The 21,940-nt window shown below is 36.5% G+C and overlaps 4 protein-coding genes across 6 annotated transcripts; 1 reads left to right on the top strand and 3 right to left on the bottom strand.

Annotated features, from left to right (window-relative positions):
* Window positions 1–8,824: 8,824 nt before the first annotated feature.
* Window positions 8,825–12,020, bottom strand: LOC106428091 (acetyl-CoA acetyltransferase, cytosolic 1-like). Its single transcript, XM_048769649.1, has 14 exons — window positions 11,888–12,020; window positions 11,729–11,771; window positions 11,562–11,660; window positions 11,304–11,477; window positions 11,119–11,224; window positions 10,915–11,053; window positions 10,715–10,792; window positions 10,577–10,642; window positions 10,032–10,117; window positions 9,863–9,962; window positions 9,656–9,766; window positions 9,531–9,572; window positions 9,253–9,446; window positions 8,825–9,148 (listed from the first exon to the last, which is right to left on the bottom strand). Exons 2-13 carry the CDS (start codon window positions 11,760–11,762, stop codon window positions 9,270–9,272), a joined length of 1,212 nt encoding a protein of 403 aa, XP_048625606.1. The 5' UTR covers window positions 11,763–11,771; window positions 11,888–12,020; the 3' UTR covers window positions 8,825–9,148; window positions 9,253–9,269.
* A 2,053-nt stretch (window positions 12,021–14,073) lies between these two features.
* Window positions 14,074–16,243, top strand: LOC106428099 (RRP15-like protein). 2 transcript variants are annotated; one of them, XM_013868846.3, is made up of 8 exons: window positions 14,078–14,598; window positions 14,969–15,070; window positions 15,166–15,247; window positions 15,332–15,351; window positions 15,439–15,499; window positions 15,603–15,670; window positions 15,857–15,964; window positions 16,051–16,243. In XM_013868846.3, the coding sequence occupies exons 1-8, from the start codon at window positions 14,155–14,157 to the stop codon at window positions 16,108–16,110; spliced, it is 945 nt and encodes a 314-aa protein (XP_013724300.2). In that variant the 5' UTR covers window positions 14,078–14,154; the 3' UTR covers window positions 16,111–16,243. The 2 variants fall into 2 exon arrangements, with proteins under 2 accessions (XP_048625607.1, XP_013724300.2); XM_048769650.1 differs by having other exon boundaries at window positions 14,074–14,598; window positions 15,166–15,351.
* A 2,286-nt stretch (window positions 16,244–18,529) lies between these two features.
* LOC111206461 lies at window positions 18,530–19,635 on the bottom strand. Its single transcript, XM_022703373.2, has one exon. It carries the CDS (start codon window positions 19,581–19,583, stop codon window positions 18,612–18,614), a length of 972 nt encoding a protein of 323 aa, XP_022559094.2. The 5' UTR covers window positions 19,584–19,635; the 3' UTR covers window positions 18,530–18,611.
* A 145-nt stretch (window positions 19,636–19,780) lies between these two features.
* LOC106428103 lies at window positions 19,781–21,896 on the bottom strand. 2 transcript variants are annotated; one of them, XR_007329202.1, is made up of 4 exons: window positions 21,665–21,896; window positions 20,360–21,349; window positions 20,195–20,267; window positions 19,781–20,129 (listed from the first exon to the last, which is right to left on the bottom strand). XR_007329202.1 is itself a non-coding variant. In XM_048769653.1 (4 exons), exons 1-4 carry the CDS (start codon window positions 21,743–21,745, stop codon window positions 19,959–19,961), a joined length of 1,320 nt encoding a protein of 439 aa, XP_048625610.1. In that variant the 5' UTR covers window positions 21,746–21,896; the 3' UTR covers window positions 19,781–19,958. The 2 variants fall into 2 exon arrangements, 1 of the variants encoding a protein (XP_048625610.1); XM_048769653.1 differs by having other exon boundaries at window positions 20,355–21,349.
* Window positions 21,897–21,940: the final 44 nt, after the last annotated feature.

The following is a 21,940-nucleotide window of genomic DNA, read 5'->3' on the forward strand; positions in this document are numbered from 1 at the left end:
CCATCAATGGTATAAAAGACAATATCTAATGAGAGGAGCTTCGCCCGCGGCGACCACGCTTACCTCTCCCTCGAACAGTCTTCCACTCCAAACTTTGATATTTGATAGGAGGCTTTGATTCCCTCCCACCTCTTGTCAAGTTAAATGAGCTTGAAGGCTCAGTTTCAACTTCATCCACATCTCCTAGCACTGTAAAACGAGAAGGACTCTCAAAAGCACAATGGATAGGTGGCGTGGTTAAGGGACCAACAACTGTAGTTTCTAAAGCCTCGTTGTTGATAATGGCTGATGGAAAAGATTCCATAATCTGTGTATCAGTGGTAGTAGATTGGGAATCTACTAATGTGGATAAAGTGCTTACCGACTTAGGTGGAGTAGCAGACTTCTCTTGTTGAGAGTGAGAAGAAGAAGGTGATGAAGTTCCAAATAGGCTGTTTTCTGTTTCATGTTGGAAGTGGGAATGATCTGAGGGGCCCGATGTAATGGCTTGAACATTCACCACATCTGGTTGCTGGCTGGGGAGAATTAACGCTTGATCATCGAAGTCATTGCTCAGATTCTGATTCTGAATCACAAGAGTATCAGATGCTGCAGTAGAGGTGACGAGGTTAGCATTGACCTGTGGATGGACAGGTGGCGATGGCATTGTTGATGCATTCCCATTTTGTAGGATAACATCAATATCTACTACAGGAATATCACAACTATCTTCTTTTGTTTGTGCCTGTAGTGTAGTATCATGTACCGGCTTAGAAGTCAAAAGACACCGCTTCGCTTTGTGGCCAAGATTTCCACACCTCTCGCACATAGATGGAATCCACGTGTATTCAACATTGACAAGAAATATGTTTCCTTGTTTATCATCAAGTGCAATAATCTCTTTTCTTTTTGTTTTGGAGAGAGTTAAAATCGAGTCTTTAGTTTTTGCCCATCATTATAAGGGCATCTCTAACCAATCTATATATATTTGTTTCTATAGCCATTTAGAGACAATTTTACTTCATTCCGTTTTATTTGTTCTTTAAAATAGGAATTGCTAATTTCTTATTCTATAAATGGAGTAAGAAATAGCAATTTTCTATTTTCTTTACTATATAATAAAATGATATTTTAAAGGAGTACATTAAAATAAATTCCACCACTATTAGAAAGTTGATCTATTTTAAAGAGAAAATATATCAATATATATTAGAGATATTCTTTTATCCATTTTATCTAAACTCGTCATTTCCGCAAGTTTCTAAATTTTTATTGATGAACTACCATATTTTGTAGAAGAAAGAAAAGTATATAAGTTTATCTATTGGAAAAATAAAACATTTTGAACTTTTATTTGTCACAATAGGAATTCTGATACTTTGGACAATTCTAGATGTATTTTACCATTTTTTATGGGAAAAATAGTAAATGAATTTTAAAAATGTTAAAAAATATGAAAACTATTGGAAACATAAGTATGACAATATATATGTTGAATTGTTTTTTTTTTAAAAAGTGGAATCATATTTTATTTTATCTTCTAGCTGCAGTTAGAATATTCATTCTGGTTATCTACTTAGCCTAGAAATCAGATACTAAGTTTTATACATAGATATATCGAAGGTATACAACGTAAACTAGTCTTTCTTATATATTGTAACACAGCTATAATTCGAAATGTTATAATCAAAAAAGATGTCTTCAGGATACCTACAGCTTGATAACGACATATAACCAAAACGCAATGATATACCTTATCTATATTGTGTGCCATAACCTATTCTGCCTTTTACCTTATATGGCGCTTAAGGAAGAATATATTTCTCAACTACTCTACTGTGTTCTGCGTAAGCTAGATATATATTCTAAGGAAATCCGGAAAATATGGAAACTTCCATCTTCGGTTATAGATGTTTCCTAAATCTAAACTAAATCTACCCTAAATCTCTCAAAGAATATTTTCTCCCACGTTTTTCTTCTCCTCCCACTCCCACGATCTTTTCCTCTTCGTTCTTTGTGTTTCTTTCTTCTTCATCCACATAATCATCTCTTCTCTCTATCAATACAACATGGTTCTAATCTATGTCAAATCTGGTGAATGGATGTCTAGTTGCAGTGAAGAGTGGAGTTTCGTGGTAGACAAAGAAAGGCGTGGTCGAATGGTTGCATTAGAAACTACTACTCTGTTGGAGCAGCTTAAGATCATGGTGTGTGAGGATTATGGGGTGAACCATAATGTCGAGTTTAGTTATAAGATGGTAAATCAATGAGGGAATCCTCCCATTATTATCAGCAATGATCGACAAGTAAGAGTAAATTTTTAAGATTTTTTTGTGGCTAAAAGTTGCAGAACTCACTGGTGGCTTAACACCGAACTCAATGTTTTCTGTTTCCATTTTTCCATCTTTTTCAGTTTGAAAAGGGATAAATAAGCTGCTAACTTCTTGAATACATTACCTGTCAAGAATTATATTCTTCATTCAACACTATCAAGAGAGAGAGCGACTCATCATAATCATAATAGCCAATTATTGGCTTTAAAGCATTGCAAGCTCTCAAAATGTCTCAATATAAAGCTCATGTACACCACCCAACACACGGATTAAGATGATAGAACTAATAAAGCAACCAAGCAAATGCCACACTCAGTGTTTTTTCATTCTTATTTCTCATATTCTTAGAAAATACGCAATGTACTGGTGCGATTATTATTGACAATCATCATCATCCCATTGCATACTTCTGGGTCCTCGGGCAGTGCTCTCGTACTTGACACAGTATGTCTTGTAGGTGTGAGCTATTTCTGGAACCGGTTTGGATCTGTCAGCAATGATTATATCGACAGAAGAACCTGTGGAAAAACCAACATCAATCTCTTTTAGCACTTTAGCATTTGCACATTAAAGAATCTATTAGTTTATCCACGAATGTCAAGACAAATACTGCCATTACAGAATTTTTGTTACCTTTGGTGGCTTGAAGGGGTAATTTGGTGGGAAGTGAATGGAAACAAGAAACACATCTCCAGAGAAAGGGCTATCAGATGGACCCATAATAGTCGCTTGCCAGTGGAACATATCATCATACACAGGACCTACACACATCATCAATTTCATTAGAACCAAAATAACACATACTGTAACATAAAAACACATTCACAATCTACTGAGTTTGCTAGATTTAGCTACTATAGGTGTGCCTTAGTAAGTATACAAGATCCCAACTTACCCAAACCCAAGTGTCAAAGTGGTGCCTTTTTGGAATCCAAACAAAAAGCTCACAGATTATAATAAACGCTGAAAAACACCATCATACTCACCGGCACTACATGACACTGGAGGGTCCCTTTGGAGGTCCCTAAGCTCCATGTTGATTCTTTTCGAAGTCATCTTGAACTGTACTCACTGCTTCTAGCTACAAAACAATCAAAGTGTCATCAAGATTTAAAATTTCAGTAATATATTACATGTTTAACATCACATGCACTACACGACAAAGATTCATAGAAAAATATTATTTATGCGAGTAATAAACAAAAGATATAAACAGACTATTTAAAAAAAAAGGACTCATGCACGTTATTCTGCCGATGATACGCCACCTGAAGAAACCTAATAATAAAAATATTGATAATGCAGTCAGAATCTAAGTTAAGATGTTATAGAAGAACTAAAGCCCATCAAACAGGCAGATCAGAGATGCTATTGATCAAACATAGCCAATTCATCTAACGATTCAACATCTTTCACATAAACTGCGCATCTGCAAAACATTACGGTACATGAGTATTCTAGAAGCACCAAATGGAACAAAAACACATTGATCCACGCAAAAGATTTCGAAAGATAACAAACCGAGATAGAACACAAGGGGGAGGAAAAAAAGATCAACGACGATGATCAAGGATTAAGAGAATCAAAAGAAGTAATCGCAAACGTAGTGTTTAGAAACGTGAGATTTTGATGAAATTGATGATATAGAGTGTGAAGGTATTCCGACGAGACTCGTAGAGAAATAAGAACCCTGTCCGACGAAACCGTAGAGGAAGAACAAATATCCAATTCGTTTATTCGTGTCTGAGAACAGAGAAAGATGAAAACGAGATTAGAGACGAAAAAATTGATGATTTCCGAGGAAGAAACTAGTATTCTTCACTCACACTAAATCGCCATTATTGATATCTGTTGAAGGTACGGCAGAGAAGATGAGTAAAGTGAAAAAAAATTAGGGTAAAACGATTTGTTTTATTCTCTTTTTACTTTTTTTTCCTTTTCAATAAAAACTTAAATCAATTACGAAATATTAAAATTAATTAAGTTAATTGAAAGGTATAATGGTATTAAAAGAAATATAAATCTTAGTTATCTAAATAATCTTCTACAAGTCCTTGAGACAAATCTAAGTTGAAAGTGTCTCATTTTTCAATTTTTCCTTATCTATTTTAAAGAGAAATAGATTTGTTTCAAAGAGTAAAACGAAATATATACCCAGCAAATCTTACAAAGCATAAATTTGCATCAGTTTAACGAACAATAGCCGTACACTAGCATCCAAATGCAAAGACAAAAAAAAAGACTGCCACACAGACAGAAAAAGATAGAATGACATGAAAAATGAGATCATTATCTGAGAGCCAAAAAAATCAACAAGCATCTATCAAGCATTTAGTTACTTTCAAAAAAAAAAAATCTATCAAGCATTTAGTCAACAAGTAACTATTTAGTTGTCTTTTAGCGTTGGAATTTCGCCAAAAATAGCAAAACCCGAAATTCGTTTTAATACTCAGCTGTCCTAGCCTCTATATATGTTACATTGTGTGCATTGTATACGTATATTATACGTATAACAAGATGTATTCACTGTATAAAATTATTGAAATGCATGTCGACAAGGAAATGAAATAGATAGGGTTTGTTTGTCCTGTGGTGGTAACTTTGAATATAAGGGGGCTTGTCTGTTAAGCATATTTGGTATGCCGATTATATATTATATTGGTTTTCTTAATCACAAACTCGTGTATCCTAGTTATGGAAACATTGAATCCAGTCAATAACAAGAACATAATTACGAAAGATCAATATATCATATAGTTGAAACGTTTGATGCTCTTTCATTTAGTTTCTTTCAAATATTTACTTACTCTTTCGACGACTAGTGTTTGTACTTTGTAAAAACTGTGACATATGCAGCGTCCTGCATCCAATTGGTCAACCTTATATATTTTATCGTATTGACTAGGATTTCTTTATTTAACTCCCCGGGAAAAGGAGATACACATTTTATTTTATTGTTTTGTGAAAATAACACTAACGTCTTTTTCCTTGTTTTGCAAGATTGGTTCGTTTGAAATAGAAATCGGGATTCAACATGTTAGTTCTGCTAAACTTTGTTGAGAAATCGACCAATCGATCGATTATAAGCACGCGGAAAACAACGGAGATTACGGATAAACTATAGAAGATAGTATAGGTATTTATTAATATATATTACTAGATTTCCATATACAATCATGTAAGAAACTTAATGTCATTAACAAAAAAAATTGTAAAGATAAGAAACTTATATTGTTTTTGTTTAACATAAACTTATATAAAATATGTATATATTTGGTAAATTGATTAATTACTAGACATTTTTACAATAGTTCCATGATATTTCTTGTGTTTTATTTTTATCATTATTGTGGTCAGTACCGACCCTGGGTACAAGCATTAGAAGCACTTGCTTCCAACCCTGTCAAGAATATGTTAAATTTCGGCCTATAATCTTAAAATTTTCAGTAGTTTATTTGGTTTATCCATGTTGTTTGAAAAAGAGAAAGGTCACAAGTTCGAACCTTTAAAATCCTTTTTGAACGTGTTTTCATGTTTTTTTCTTTCAAATCTATTAACTAATAGATCCAAATTTTGTTGTTTGTTTCCAGCTTTTAATTTTATAGGGCCGGCCCTCATTGTGGTAATAAAAATAGAAATAAAGATACATAAAATGCTATGATGAGAAACATAGTATTTTCTCATGTAAATCAGACACGGAATTGTTATCTGAAATGACATTCTATCAACGAAAACTTCGTTTAAACATATGAACAGTTGATAAAAAAAATTGCTGCCACTTTTTTTTTTTTTTGTTCAACTGCTGCCACTTAAAACTTAACAAAACTCATATAAAACATCTGATTGATGACTATTGTATGAAATTACTCAAAACAAGATTTCTTAAAATTTTACTCATATATATTATCAACAAGAAGTTATAGATATATAAAAACAAATTACAATCCAATATAGACAAAACAAATGTTAGAATTAAATAGAAAAAGTAATAGTTGACTAAAAGAGTAGTAGGTGACAGAAAAGAGCAATAAAGAAATAATGTCAAGCTAAGGAATTGGTATCCAATGTTTAAGAAATAATGTCTAGCTAGACTTTCTGATATACGCGTTGTCATATAATAAGTTACCGAGTTCGAGAGACAAGCGCAGAACACCATGCAAACATTAGGTCAATCCTAACGCCAAAACAAGTAAAGAAAAAACGCGAAGAAAAGACGAATGGGTAATAAGATACGCAGCTCATGTACATATTAGTAAGTGAATTAAATAATTAAGAAGGATTTGGTAATGATTAAAGGAGTAAAGAAGGTTAAGGAGGGGATAAAGAGATAAAAGCTCAAGTACAATGATAAAGAAAACAAAGAAGAAAAAGGGTGCACACAAACATCCCCTCCCATAAACAAACAAACAATCACACTCACTCCCATCTGTCCAAATCCAATTTCATCTTCACATATACTTTACTTACACAATACACATACGTAGATATATATAAGTTATAACCATTCTTTTATGCATATATATTTTTTCTTTTCCAAAGACCATTCTTATATTTGAACCATAATTTTTATGCTCCTAAGTTGGAAATTCGTCCTAGTCCTCTAATGATTAAATAAACAATTATGCGTAGAGATGACAATCATGGACTTGGACCGCGGGCCAGTCCCGTAAAGAACCGTAGTGGGACGGTATTGGGACAGGTTTTCTAGGCCCGCAAATTTGCGGGTCTCGCGGGACGGGTCTTTGCGGGACTGGGCTTTTTGCGGGATGGGCCGAAACGGGTCATGCGGGATTACATGGACCTGTATTTTTTTTTTACCTGAAAAAAAACTAGAGAGAGAGAGTGTGAGAAGAAAACGATTTTTGTGACTTTTCCCCCAGAAAACATAAGGAGTATTTTTGTGACTTTTCCTCCAGAAAACATAAGGAGTTCCGGTGATGATGATTCGAGCTCCGGTGATGATGATTCGAGCTCCGGTGATGATGATTCGAGATCTGGCGATGACGACTCCAACTCCAGCGATGACGATTCGAGCTCTGGTGGTGCTTTGATTTAGTTTTCTCTTTTTATTACACACAACTATGAATTGTTTTATTACAATATGGATTTCTTGTTTAAGTTGATTGGTTTTATTTTCAATACTGTGAAATTGTGTTTTTCTTAAATTAAATTTGGTTACAATGATATTGTTTAGGAGAAAAGTTAGTTGTATATCATGTCACTTGTATAATTTGACAAAGTGATTCATGATTTTTTTTTTGAAATCCAAAGAATTATAAAGAAAGATGGTTTGATGAAGACATACAACACTTGAGCCAAGTTATTACAAAGAAAACAACTGAATCAGATTCAAACTTAATAAATCTTAGGCTGATAACAAAAAAAAGCTTTTAACTCAAGAACGCAAGCACAAACAGAGCTTTATGGCATTGATTTTGATAAGGTTTTAGTGAATCTTAATGAGCTCTCTTCAACTCTCTTACACAACTCTTCAACTTGAAAAGGAAGCGGCTGTAGTAGGCGGTTTGATAAGGAGGCATCCCGCGGGACGGCCCACGAAGGCCTATATATTTTGCGGTACGGGTTTGGGCCGGCATTCTGAGGACCGCAGCCCGAGCGGGACAGGTCCGCTGTGACCGCTCGATGACTAACCCGCCGCGGTACGGGACGAGACGGGACCGGATAGGTAAACCTATTTGACATCTTTAATTATGCGAATATATAAAATCCGTATAGCTAACATTTATTATTATGAAAAACTAACATCAGTTTGTTAAATTAATGTGGCCAAAATTACCCTGTAGGCTGTAGTTGAAAACCAACACAAGTCTAGTGTTGGTTACTCACAATAAAGAAGCCCATGAACCAAATTTTCATTCACTTAAGGGCTTGTTCAGTTAAGCAAACGCATCTCCACAAGATAATAATCACTACGTTTGTTTTACTTTTACTACGTGCAGTGACAAGTGAGTGATTAAGTGACATATCTTGAACTAGCCCTGCTACTTTTGTCCGAACCGAACGGGCTGAACCGAACTTTTTAATTTTCGGTTCAGTTTCGGTTTAGTTCGGTACGATTTTGAAAAGTAATTCGGTTTTCGGCTCGGTTCGGTTTTCGATTTTTTTAAAAAATTAAAAGTTAAAAAAAAAACCAAAAAACCCCAAAAATAACCGAAAATATCCGAAAACCGAACCGAATTTAACCGAAAAACCCAAAAATATCCGAAATAACCGAATTTAACCGAAAATATCCGATTTTTTTTTTTGGAAAATTAGACCGGAATTAATCGAAAACAAAAAAAATGGTATTTTTGGAAATAATTTTGAAAACCGAAATTAACTAATAACCGAACCGAATCAAAATTTAATTCTGTTAATTTCGGAATAGGTTTTAAAAAATTCGGTTAACCAAAACCCGATCGGTTTCGGAAAACCGAAGTAGCGGGGCTATTGAACTATGGCATGAACAACCTTTTCAAATATGTGTACATTTGAGGTGACTAGATATCATAAAGAAAAAAACAATAACATGATTTGCATGAAGATGAAAGTATTCATTACAAAGAAGAGGAAGACACCGACTAGCAAAAGGGTTTGACAAATGGTAAAACTATCATTAGAAGTCTAAAATGAATAGGTTCATAACTGAGAACTGAGGTCACCAAGTACGGAAACAGAAACAGTAACAGAGTTCATATAACTAAATAGATTTAGCAACATCAAAGATCACTCGTTTATTGAGGGACCAACCAATATCAAACTTGAATTGCAATCACTGACTCTTGGAAGTTGGAAGAAAGATAGATACGTGACATGCGTCTATATAGTTCACCAACCTGAAAACAAACACACGCACATGGGAGGAGATCATGAGTTTCACATGTTCCTTTTTATTTTCCGGCTTCTTGGATTGATGAACAATACTCAGAATGCAAGTTACCTGGATTCATAAATGCATCAAACAAGTTCAAGAACAAGAGCAGAAGCACCTCCTCCTCCGTTGCACACTCCTCCCACACCGTACTTCCCGTTTCTCTTCTTCAGTATCCCAAGTAATGTGATTAGAATACGGGCTCCACTACAGCCTAGAGGATGTCCTAAGGAGACAGCTCCTCCATTTACATTCACCTTCTCCTGTTGAATGCCAAAAGAAAACACTTGAGTAAGCTGATTGAGAAGATGAGGTTTAGTAGACTCAGATGATGTAAGAAGACTGACCGGACTAATCCCTAGCAGCTTTTGATTTGCAAGTGCTACAACCTGCAAAAAAGGCAGTTCAGTAAAAATTAGCCATCACAGAGTTTTCTGCATTCTTTAGGGGGAAGAAGACAGTTATTTCTTACTGCAAATGCTTCATTGATCTCATAGTAATCAACTTGAGAAGATTCCAAACCAGCATGTGCAATAGCTTTTGGTATCGCAAGAGCAGGAGCAGTAGTGAAAAACTCTGGTTCCTGTAGGGTTTGGGTCTCACTCAATGAATGGAACAAAACATCTAAAAATGCTGCATTTTAAGAAAGGGAGGCAGAGCAGTATCATAACTGATGTACCTGAGCTGCATCACCATAACCTTTAATTTTTGCGAGTACTTGAAGTCCTAGCTGAAGCGCTTTCTCTCCACTCACTAAGACAAGGGCAGCTGCACCATCACTGTTCAGAGGGAAACAAAAAACTTTACTTAAGAAAAACAGAAGTTAAAACTCTTGATGAGAATATAACCTTATGCTAGAGGCATTTCCAGCTGTAACAGTGCCTCCATTCTCCTTGAAACTCGGACGGAGTTTTCTCAGTTTTGCAGCATCAAACTGAGATAGTAAGAGATCATACATGTAGCAAAGCATACTAATTTAGTTCTCATTTATTGTTTACATGTAAAAATAGTATGCAACAGGTGAGTAAAAAAAAGAAAGACAAGTTCACGTTCACTGGAGAACATAGGCCTGCGGTTATTAACCGAACCAAACCTGTCAGTTTGTTTCGGTTAGAGGGTCCGGTTCAATTCGGCAACTAAAACAAAAATTCAGTTTTTGTTTCGGTAATCAGTTAGTTTGGTTTTCTAAAAGAAAAAAATTACCAAACAATACCAATGTTAACCAAATTTCTTTCCGGTTCATTTCGGCGAGATTTCGACCGACACGAACTAACCGAATTATGAACTAACCGACCCGAGCTAACCGAAGAAACTGACCCGCAGGACTAGGAGAACATATATCAGGGCATTAATGAATGTATAATCTATATAACCAAAAGGACACATAACTCACCTTCCCAAGACCTTCATCCTTGTCAACAATGGTTGATGGCCTACCCCTTCCGCCAGAAACTTCAACCTGTATGACCAATCTCCAGTTATTGTATTCACCAAGTATATATATATGGCATCAACAAAAGATGATACTAACCGGGACGATCTCCCATGTGAAGGCGCCAGCTTCTTGAGCAGCAATACCACGCTCAAAACTCTGAACAGCGTAGTCATCCTGCATATTCATCAATAGGACACCAAATCAACTATTTAATGTTTTGCGTTTCAATGAAACCTAATAAACATACAACAAGCATCACGGTTTTAATTCAAGAAAAGATTTAAGGAACAACATACTTGCTGCTCCCTAGTTATCTGAAACTTCTCAGCGCATAACTCTGCACAGCTTCCCATCCTACAGTCGTTATAGACATCCCACAGTCCATCCTTAAGCATCCCATCTACTAGAGAATCATGACCAAACCGAGATCCTTTCCTGCATTAAATTTTTTTTTGAATAAGAAACTATTGAAACAGATATATGCATATGCATCATTTCACCTAGCTTCTGCCAGGTATTTTGGTGTATTAGACATGCTTTCCATGCCACCCGCGACGACTACATCATTGATCCCCAACTGGATACTCTGAGCAGCAATCACCACCGCTGAAACCACACAGAAAACATTATCTCCCTCGTCTTTTTTTTCATGGAACGATATATAAAAAAAAAACAGAGTTCTCACCTTTCATGCCTGAAGCACACACCTTGTTGACTGTAGTACAGATAACAGAGTTAGGGATCCCTGCACCTAAAGCAGCCTGACGAGCAGGAGCTTGACCCAAATTAGCACTAAGAACATTGCCGAACACAACTTCTTGGACGAGAGACGGGTCAACATTTGCCCTCTTCAGAGCAGCTGAAATAAAAGCAAAAGCAGAGTCAACTACATAGCTAGCCCCTACAACAGAGAACTGCTCTGTTTTTTTAAGGAAAAACAGACCTGTGATAGCAACGGATCCAAGCTTTGTAGCGGGTAAGGACGAGAGAGATCCGAGAAAGCCACCCATTGGAGTGCGTGCAACACCCACGATGCAAACATCTGTAACAACACTCGTTTAATAAAACAGAAGAATCAGGAAGAGAAGAGTGTGTGGTGAAGAGAGATACCTCTGGGATTGACGGAATCTGCTGAATGGGCCATCGGAAATCTACACAAAATGGAGTCGAATGGTTGAAAGTCGACAATGGACACGTCTCATCAAAGAGATAGATCGATTTAATAAAGAGGTTCACGAGAAATGCGGAGATCTAATGGGATCGCTTACCTTATACTTCAGTTCAGAGAGGGCGCGAAGGACGGAGAGAAGTGAAAGAAGTGACTTGTTTCCGTATATGATAACGACAATCAGTTCTGCAATATAGCTGGAACAGGGAGAGAGTGTTGTATAAAAAACAGAGTGTCTTGGTTGGTGAATGAGCGACGATAACTACGATGAAGCGCAACACGACGGATATGTGATCTCTACTTAAAAATCTTTTGTTTTCTTTTTAAATTAATTTATTGTATATTTATCCTATCAACCCCCTTGTTTTACTTAAGTTCTAACATATGGCAATCTGTTTAAAAAATTAGGTAACTAACATGAAACTTTAGCTATTTACAAATACTAATCTATTTCAACAAAAAAATAAATAATTTTTTTGAACTGATTTTTTTTTTTAAATCTAATTTGAAACTTTAGCTATTTACAAAAGTTATGACTGATGTTCAGCTTCTTGTAAAAAAAATTTAGGTAATTAACATGAAACTTTAGCTATTTACAAATACCAATCTATTTGAAAAAGCAAAGTAATTAACCTGAAACTTTAGTTATTTACGAATATCAATCTATTTTAAAAAATAAGGTAATTAACTTGAAACTTTAGCTATTTAAAAATATCAATCTATTTCAAAAAATAATGTAATTAACTTGAAACTTTAGCTATTTACATAAACCTAAGTTATACATTGATGTTCAACATTTAAGGGAAGCTTTCATATGCCAAATCGTATTTTAATTTTAGATATTTTTAGTTCTTTGATATATTTGTGCCAATTCTTTGACCAAAAGTTAGAGCATAATTTTTTTTAATGTAAAGCAGACAAGATCGATAGAAATTATTATTTTTAAGTATTTTCAAATATTAATTTTAATAAAATAAATTATTGACAAAAATATAATTAGTTTGATATTTGATCGATTGATATGGGAAAAAATTTGCCAACTACGCGACGTTTATTATAATATGTCGGAAACCATCCGATGTATCATAATGTGTCAATATAACTACACGAAGTTTATGTTAATACATGCCACATATATGACGTATAATTAAATATGTTAACAACATCATAATCCGGTCTAATTGATTTTAACCTTAGTTGTTGGGGTCAATCCGTAATATTATAAAGTTAAACTCGATTAACAATATCCGACCAGATCCATCCCTTAGACCCGACCCGACATGACCCTTCTTCTCCAAATCACGATTTCATTAGTTTTAGGGTTCCAAAGAAATTTTTTTGGGAGGTTTCGAAAAGAGAGAAAGAGAGAGAGATTGAGAGAGACTTGAGAGCCAGAGAAAGGCCGTCGATTTCTAGGTTTATAAGAAGGTTTGGTAAAATCGGAATCCGAATCCAAGTTTGGTGAAATCGTATCCGAATCCTAGTTTGGTGAAATTGAATCCAAAAGGGCTAATGGAAGAAAGGTAATAAACTGTAAACCCTTGTTTGTTTACTTGGAGAATGAACCGCTGGCTTTCACCATGTTCTTATGTATTTTTTTTGCTAACAGTGACACAATCTCGATGAAGATAAACCATTGGCCGGAAACCCACAGTAACAAATCACATTATCTTCAGTTGTCTTGCTCTTTAGCTTATTGTTCGATCCTCCACTCAATTCCATCTCTCTTTCTCTCTGTTTAATTTCTTTCTGAAAATCGATTTAGGGTTCGTAACGAAATCGATTTGGGGAAGAAGGGTTATGGCGGGTAGGTTTTACGGAGTTGGGTCGGGTCTGGTCGGGTTTTCCTTTCTTATTTCGGGCTTAGATTTTTTTTTTTTAATTACAGAGTAACCTCCATTAACTTATCTTAAAATCAATTACACATTGTTGTGATGTTTGCACCATATTAATTGTTACATCGTATATGTGGCATGTATTTAACATAAATTTTGTGTAGTTATTGACACATTATGATACATCGGATGACATGTATTATAATAAACATCACGTAGCTGGCAAACTTTTTTCCATTGATATTTGTGAAGTGTCATTTATATAAAAAATTTAATAAACCACAAAATATGTTAAAAAAAAATTAAAAAATATATTTTATATATTATTAACAAAAGAAATATAAAATATAAACTCTGATAAAACCAATGTATTTTCAATTATTTCTATTCTTAAATGAGCTATGCGATTAGATTAGCAATGTAAACAAATGTTCGTTTAATTAAAGCAAAAGGTTTAAAGGATACAAAACCCTATCCCTCCCTGTCCTGCCTTGAAACTTCACAGAGAGCCGAGCCGCCATCAAAAACTAAAAATGTCTACCGGAGATGAAACTCACACGGCGGTAGCCGAGAGAGGCACAAGAAAGAGGAGAGTCGGCTTAAAGAACGGCGGAAAGTCAAAGAACAAGAAGCAAAAGACACGGCCTCCTTCCTCCGACAGGTTCAAGCTCACGCAGAAGAAGCAAAAGCTCTTTCAGAAGCGAGCGCGAGACTACAACTCAGACGAAGAAGATGACGAATCTAAGAAGGCGCCAGAGGTAACCATCCGCGAGAAGATCTTCTCTGATGCTAACATGGGGCCGAACTACGACGAGGTCGAAGAGGAAGAAGATGGTTCGGACAAGGACGAGAACTCTGATGGGGAAGACCACGGGGAGATTCAGTCTGGTATCACTAGGTTCGCTGCTGATGATGGGTGTAATGCGTTCAAGATGGCTTTTAAATCTATCATGAAGAGTAAAGGAGATGATGCTTTGGTGAGAGAGTTCTCAATTCTATTTACTCAAATATATTTAAAACAATGTTCAAGAAATAGTTAGGCTGTGGTTAGGCGTCAGGATTATTGTTTAGAAGGGCGCTTAGACCCTTTTTTTTTTTTTTTTTTTTTTTGAATGCCTGATTTTTTGAACACCTGAGTGTTGGTTAGACATCAGGATTATTGTTTAGAAGAACGCCTAGACCGATTTTTTTTTTAATGCGTAGACGGATTTTTTGAACTGCTAGAGGATATTTTAAAGAGGCTATTTGAAAAAAATGTTTTATTCTGATCCGATTTGCCGATTAGGCGATTCCTAAACCGATTTTTAGAACACTGATTAAAACTTGCGGTTGGGGTTTGTGGAACAGGGACCTGTTTTATCAGCACAGAAGAATCTAATAGCTCAGAAGCTATCTGAAGAGGAAGCTGAGAAGAAGGCTAAGGGTCAGGCTAGAAAGGCAAAATATTTGGTATGGTTTTTGGTTTTGCTTTAAGTCAACTATTCTTGTTTTCTCTGTGTGTTTGTGGTTTTGATGATGAGTTAATGTAACAATGTGTTAAAAAGGTTGCTGAGAAAGGACATGTTAAACCTGCTAACCATTTGGAGTCTCATGAGAAGGTTCTTATAGGTGTTGCCACTAAAGGAGGTAAGGTGTCATCAATGCTGAAGATTGTTTGGTGTTACTTTTTCTTTTGGATACTGACTCTGTTTTTGTTCCATGAACTCATAGTGGTGAAGCTTTTTAATGCTGTAAGTTTGTTTCTACTTCTTCTTTTTTTTTTAGCTTGTTTAGTTTATGAGAGTGGTTTATTCAAAACTTTGTTCCGTCTCAAACAGGTAAACAAGGCTCAACATGCTCAGAAGGGGTTGAATGCTTCAAGGTCAAAGGACGCTAAAGGTAAAGTCCTTAGATATTGATCTTTGGCATGAATCTTTCTGTGTCCACACTGTATTATTCTTGCCCTTTAACTTGTTTTTTGTTCTGTTGTAACATTCATCAGTGTTAAAGAAGCGAAGAAAAGAAGCATTCTTCTCGGAGCTGGGGAAAACACCTAGATCAGACTCCAAGGTTTGGCATACTCTACATTGTCTTCTACTCTCTCTGTATATGCTTTAGTTGAACATATAAGCAAGTTAGCCTGTCTTGATCTGCTTTTATACCGTGAACGAACTTGTGAAGAACTTAGTTTCATTAGTAAGAGCTGTTAGCTATAAGTCTATTCTTGGTAATTTACTGGTGAGATTCTGTCGGCAGGCTCAAAAATCTTCAAATTCAAATGAAGAAGAAGCTCCTGCATGGGCTCCTCTACGTGACAACTACATGTTAGCAAACCCAAAGCTGAAGGACTGGGACAAAAAACAGGTATCACTTCATTCATATCCACAGCTCTGGAACCACTTTGCTTGCATACACTATGTGCCTGAGACTTGGAAATGAATTTTCTACAGGTAACAAACGAGGGAGATGATTTTGCTGCTATGTCAGGAGATGAGAGTTATGAAGATTGAGCTACCAGTTGTTTGTAGTACGTGCAGCTTTTGTTTGATCAATATGAATGAATTCAGTTTTTTTTTTGGTAGTGCAAAAGGAACTTGAAAGCAAAGATAATGTAACATCAAAGATATAAAAAGAGTTATGATTCTTGTGGTTGGCTTTAGAAAAATAATAAAATTCTAGTATATAGTTAACCAATACAGAACTATAATAGAACATGGCCTCTCTGGTCCTGTAGTTTTTTCCTACATGGTTGGTAATAAATAGTGCACACAGATTTAGAAATACACATTGCAATAGATCAAAATTTCGAAGGTTCCTGCTCCTCAGTCTGGTGTAGAGCTTCACTGTGAAGACTAGCTTCTCTGCCAGGAGAGCTGCATTCTATGAGACACTGCGTAAAAGACGAGCAAAGCCTATCGGTGCCTTACCATTGCAACGTTTTGGAGCCAGTCTTTCAAGTTGTGCGGGATTGCTCCCCCTATGGAGATGGGATCGAATGTGTGCAGCTGTGTCTCTTCGTTCAGCTCCTTCGATTACAAAAGTGGGTGGAGGTATTCTTACATGAGGAGCCTCTGGAAGTGAGGAGTAGAGGAAACAACAGGGTATAGAATGCCATCGAGGCCCCTTGGCAAAAGCTGAGAAGAAGTTCAGACTTCAATGAAGAATAGAGTTTTTACTTTCATTAAAAAAAATATTTTAGCTAGTATATATATATTCTCTCTTTTTAAAATGCATGTTTCTTGTTGGACTACACTGATTTGGTTTGAACATATATAATTTTTGTTCATATTAGTTATTAAGATATAAACTTAAAATAATTCCAGTAAATATGAATATATGAATATATGATACATGATTAAATGTTAATATATATCAAATATAAAATATTAACTAAATTTTTGTTCATCTAGTTCATAGACTTTGGTAATTTAAATGGTTTTATCTGGTTCAACAATATTAAAATCCAATCAGATATATGACCGTTCATGGTCAAATTTGGTCCAACCAATCGGTCTGATTTTGAAAACATTTTAGGAGAGATCGAATATCTTTAGATTCACAATGTATTCAAAGATCTTATGATTCATTTTGCCATATAGTTTCTCAATTTAAGCAAAACAGATTTCAATCGGGTAAATTTTGTTTATTGCATTCATGATTTCTTGTATAGATATTTGAAACGACTAAAAATTACTGATGTTATTTGTTCATCTTGGACATATATTTATTCAAAAAAAAAAAAAAACACATACTTATCTTTCACAACAACATTGTCTTTTTGCACAATGTCCTAACTTATAACCCCATTTCCTACAAAACTCAACCTATTACCCCTCTTTATTCACACGGTTCCGAGATGCTGAAGCATACTACCTACTTTATTTAACCTATTTATATATATAATTAAATTAATATGTACATTAATTAATCAAAATATTTTAAAATGGGAGTACAAAGATAAAACATCATGATTAATGCAGGTCTTTTAAGGAGAGTATCTTAACGAACATAAGAGACGTCTCTTAGAGCATGTTTAATGGGGGTTCTTAAGATGAGATTCTTTTCGGAATATAAGAACATGTTTCTTAACTTTTAACTAAAAAAGTTTAGAACCGGTTTTTAGATATCTTATTTAAGAGCTGGTTTTTAGTTTTTTTAGTTAAAAGATAAGAGACGAATTCTTATATTCCGCTAAGAATCTCACCCTAAGAACTTCCAATAATGATGCTCTTATATCTTTTATTTAAGAGACGTCTCTTAGTTTTTTTAGTTAAAAGCTAAGAGACGTCTCTTATGTTCGCTAAGAAACTCTCCTTAAAAGACCTGCATTAATCATAGTCTTACCCAGAGTATGAGCGGCAGCTGTAGGACCACAATGAACAGAAAATACGATAAAAAGAATAGTAAAAACAAATGTGATTAAAGTCTTCGTTGTGATTAGACCTGGAACTTTTATCAGACATCCGGATTCGATCCGAGATGCGATCCAGATCCGATCCGAAAATCCGAATATCCGGAGGGCTGGATCCGGATAGTAAAATGTTGGATCCGTCGAAGCCGGATCCAAATCTGGATATTTTAATTTTTTAGTCTGGATATCCGTATCCGTAAGAGACACTAGAGCATTTCTATTGAGATGTTCTCATTAGCATAATCTCATTATTCTTTTTGTGGTTAGGGATTGAGTTTTATCATCTCCAAAAATTCTTGTGTATTGTAAAAATCTTTTTTTCCCCGTAAAAAAAGAGGTGACTAGGTAATCTCTTGAGGTCCGAGACCAGTTGTTATTAATACCGACGACATGGCGTGAAACATCCTTCCCAAGAATCGAATTAGGGGTACAATGGAACCAACAATATCTAAAATTCACGACATCTATTCCGGTTATCACATAACTTTTTTTTTTTTTTTTTTTTGAAACTTGTTATCACATAACTTATCAACTGAGATTTAAATAAAAAGGTGATTTAAATAAAAAGCCCTAAAACATTGCTATGGTGTTAACATTATCTCACTCAAGTTTCCAAGCATAAAGAACCAAACAAAACTCATGCAACGTCCCATAACCACTCGACGCTGAGTTATACCGACTCAAAGGACTACTCCCTCCACCACTATCTCCTCCTTCCTCCGCATCACTAAAGAACTCATCCACCATGACTCCAACCACCACAGGCTTAAACAAAAACAACCCTGACCTCGACGACGTCGTCGACTCTGAGCTTCCAAACAACCAATCATGCACATCGTAGTACACCATCACCGGAGTCTTATCCACCAACACCATCTGGTTCCCCCTAAACTTCCACTGCAGATTCTTCACGTGCACGACCACGACCCCGTCCACGCTTATCCGCATCTCCGGATCTTTCTCCTCCATCACAACCACAACCTCATGCTCCTTCCTCTGCTCGTCGAATCTTGCCCTAGTCGAAAACGTTTTCTTCCCAAACACGCTTTCTTTCTTGAAATATATAAACCCTTCCACCAACGCGGGTCTTGACTTCGTCCTCTTGTACGCTTTATGTTTAAAATCTCCCAGCAACAAAACAATCTCTTCATCCGACACAACCGCCACGTAATATTCCGACACCGGCTCGGGGCTACCGTTTCCCGACAACTTCGCCGCCCTCAGATCCCAGAAAACCTCCACGAAGGTTCCTTCTACGTCGAATGATTTTGACCCTCGTTTGCTCCAGAACTGCCACGGCTTCACGAGGTCGATCTTGCAGGAGTAGTTCATGTCCTTGTCCAAACTCGAGATCATGACGGTGAGGGAATGGTTCATGAGATTCTTGGACCATAGAACGGTCACGTTTCGGAAGAATCCCGCCACGTGAGCTTGGTAGCCGCACGTGACTGTGCTGTGAGGCGTGGGCGTCGCGGCTGACTTGAGTTGCGCCACGGTCTTTGTCGTGTCTGTTATCTTAGCTGCGAACGCCGTCGGGTTGCTTCCGAGAGATGGGATACGAAAAGATAACATTTTTTTAATAGAAACAAAACCTAATTTCCTATAAAATATATAACAATAACAAAAGCCTTGAGCAACTGCATAAAACGGTAATGATTTTCCTCTATTAAGAAAAAATGGCTTAAGAGTTAGGCGAGATCGTTAATATTTTTTTTTTCTAGAAGATTGTTCAGTTTGACAAACGATTCAGTTTGTTTGATTCAGCTGAGAAGCGAGAGAAAGATGTTGAGAGGCTGTTTGATGGAACACCGTTAAAGGAGTCTATATTTGATACTACATGTTAATATTGGCAACGTAGATAAAAATGGCTTCGTGAAGTTCAAATAAAACGTGTTTCATATAAATGAATTCTTTATTTAGCTTCTCAGAACCTTCACGGTTCCAGGATCATGCCGTGCTGTCTTGTTTGTTCTTTAATCTTGCACCAGTCATGTTTCTCCACTTGTCCTTGAGATCAGATGGAGTACGTGTTTCGTGGAACACCTTCTGCCCCATTTCCAGAATTTTCCTCCATGGAATGTTCTTCTTTGCTTTTGCTGCAAATTTCTCCACTCCCACCTGAGAGCAGCCAACACATAATCAAACAATAAATTCTAATCCACTTCATGAAAAAGTGTTTATACCTTCAGCATGTATTCTTCTTCAGGCGTCCACAATAGCCTCCTTTTCTGATCCATCTTAAATATCGGAATGTCCCTGCACATTCATGAGGTAACTTTCTACATTTAACGTGGATAATGAGATAAGAGACAGTTCGTTGTTAAATAAAAAAAAGGGAACAACCTTACTGTTTTTGAGTTATCCACTTTGGTTGTTCTGCTATCTTCTCTCTGCTGGTTTTTCGTCATCCCTAGCGGGGAGTTTACTACTAAAGCCAATGAAGTCATTTCCTCAGCCGCATCTTCTCCATTCGGTTCGTTAGTTGAACCATTTGATGAGACGTCACTATCAAAAGCATTCAGTATCAACCGTCTTTTTCTTCTTCTCTTCTCGCTCTGTTGGACCTGATCGTGTTCTTTTCCTGAAAACGATTCTTGCATAGACAGAAACGGTGAAACATCTCTCTCTTTCCCTGCACATGTATTGCCTGTAGTTTTATCTCCAGCTGTTTCGTCATCCTCAGCGTCTTGAAAATTTTCTGTAACTACTCTCTCTTCCACTTTATCAGTACGCACTTCAAAACTCTCTTTTTCTCCTTCTGATTGATTGGTTTCCTCAACCAATGCTACGTCCTCACCTCTTGATTCATCAGAATCCTTCTCATCCACTTTTGATGAATAAGCAACCTTCTCTCCTTCTACCTCCTGATCACTTACAATGTCTGTAGCGTCCATTGAACCCTCTTGACCTTTGGGAACACTCTCGTCCACCTCACCTCTGCTTCTCATCTCTTCGTCTAGAATATACTTGAACACCGCCATTTCAGCTCCAACGGCCTTCTCTTTCAACCGTATGGACTCCACTGCTAGAATCTGAAACCAGCAGTAAGGACAAAACGGATTCGCAGGATCCTCACCACCACCACCACTACCGAACTCAGCATTCAAACACTCCTCATGAAACCAAAGAAGACAGTCAGCGCCACAACAACGGTACACCAATTCATCTGAAGTTTCACACACGATGCAAGCCTCTAAGTTCAACGGCTCACTTGTCCCAACACAGTGACGCTTCTTATCCCTTCCATCAAACGCATCTGTAACAATCTCGACATCATCATAGCCGATTTCAATCTGCGGAGGATACCGTTTGTTGCTAACTCCTTGATTAGCTTCCTCCTGTTTGAGAGTAAACAATGAAATACATCAGCTTCTACAAATCAAAGTATTAGGAGATCCAACGGTAAGGATCTCATCGAGAAGATCTGCAATATTTGATATTCATCATGACCGTTAGATCTAGGTCGATCTTGTAGATCTCCCAATCGAATAGTGGAGATAAATTAGCGAATCAGAGGCTTTATCAGTTTTGAGTTCAGCAACGAAACTACTAGAAGCTTCGAATCTTCGATTTACCACATGCAGAGTCAAAATCCAAGTCATCAGGAGATCGTGAAATCTAATTTTGATTCTAAAAAGGGGAGAGCAGTTTACCGGAAGCGATGCGGGGGATGGATGATAGGGATCGAGAGACTTGCGCGAAGACCTAATCGGAAGCGATTTCGATCTCGTCATGAATTTTGCTTCTCATCAGCCTCTCGGCTTCTTCCTTTTCGCCCTGTGAATTTCGAAATTGAATAAGTATCGTCTAGTGATGAACAGTGTGTGTATTATCTCGGTTTTATAGTGTTGAAGAGGAGAAGCGTAGCGAGGAAGATTGGGTTTTTGAAAAAGTGATTGCGTTGGGAAGGAAAATGAGCCGACTTAAAT

Source organism: Brassica napus, chromosome C9 (assembly GCF_020379485.1).
Source record: "Brassica napus cultivar Da-Ae chromosome C9, Da-Ae, whole genome shotgun sequence".
Taxonomy (NCBI): domain Eukaryota; kingdom Viridiplantae; phylum Streptophyta; class Magnoliopsida; order Brassicales; family Brassicaceae; genus Brassica; species Brassica napus.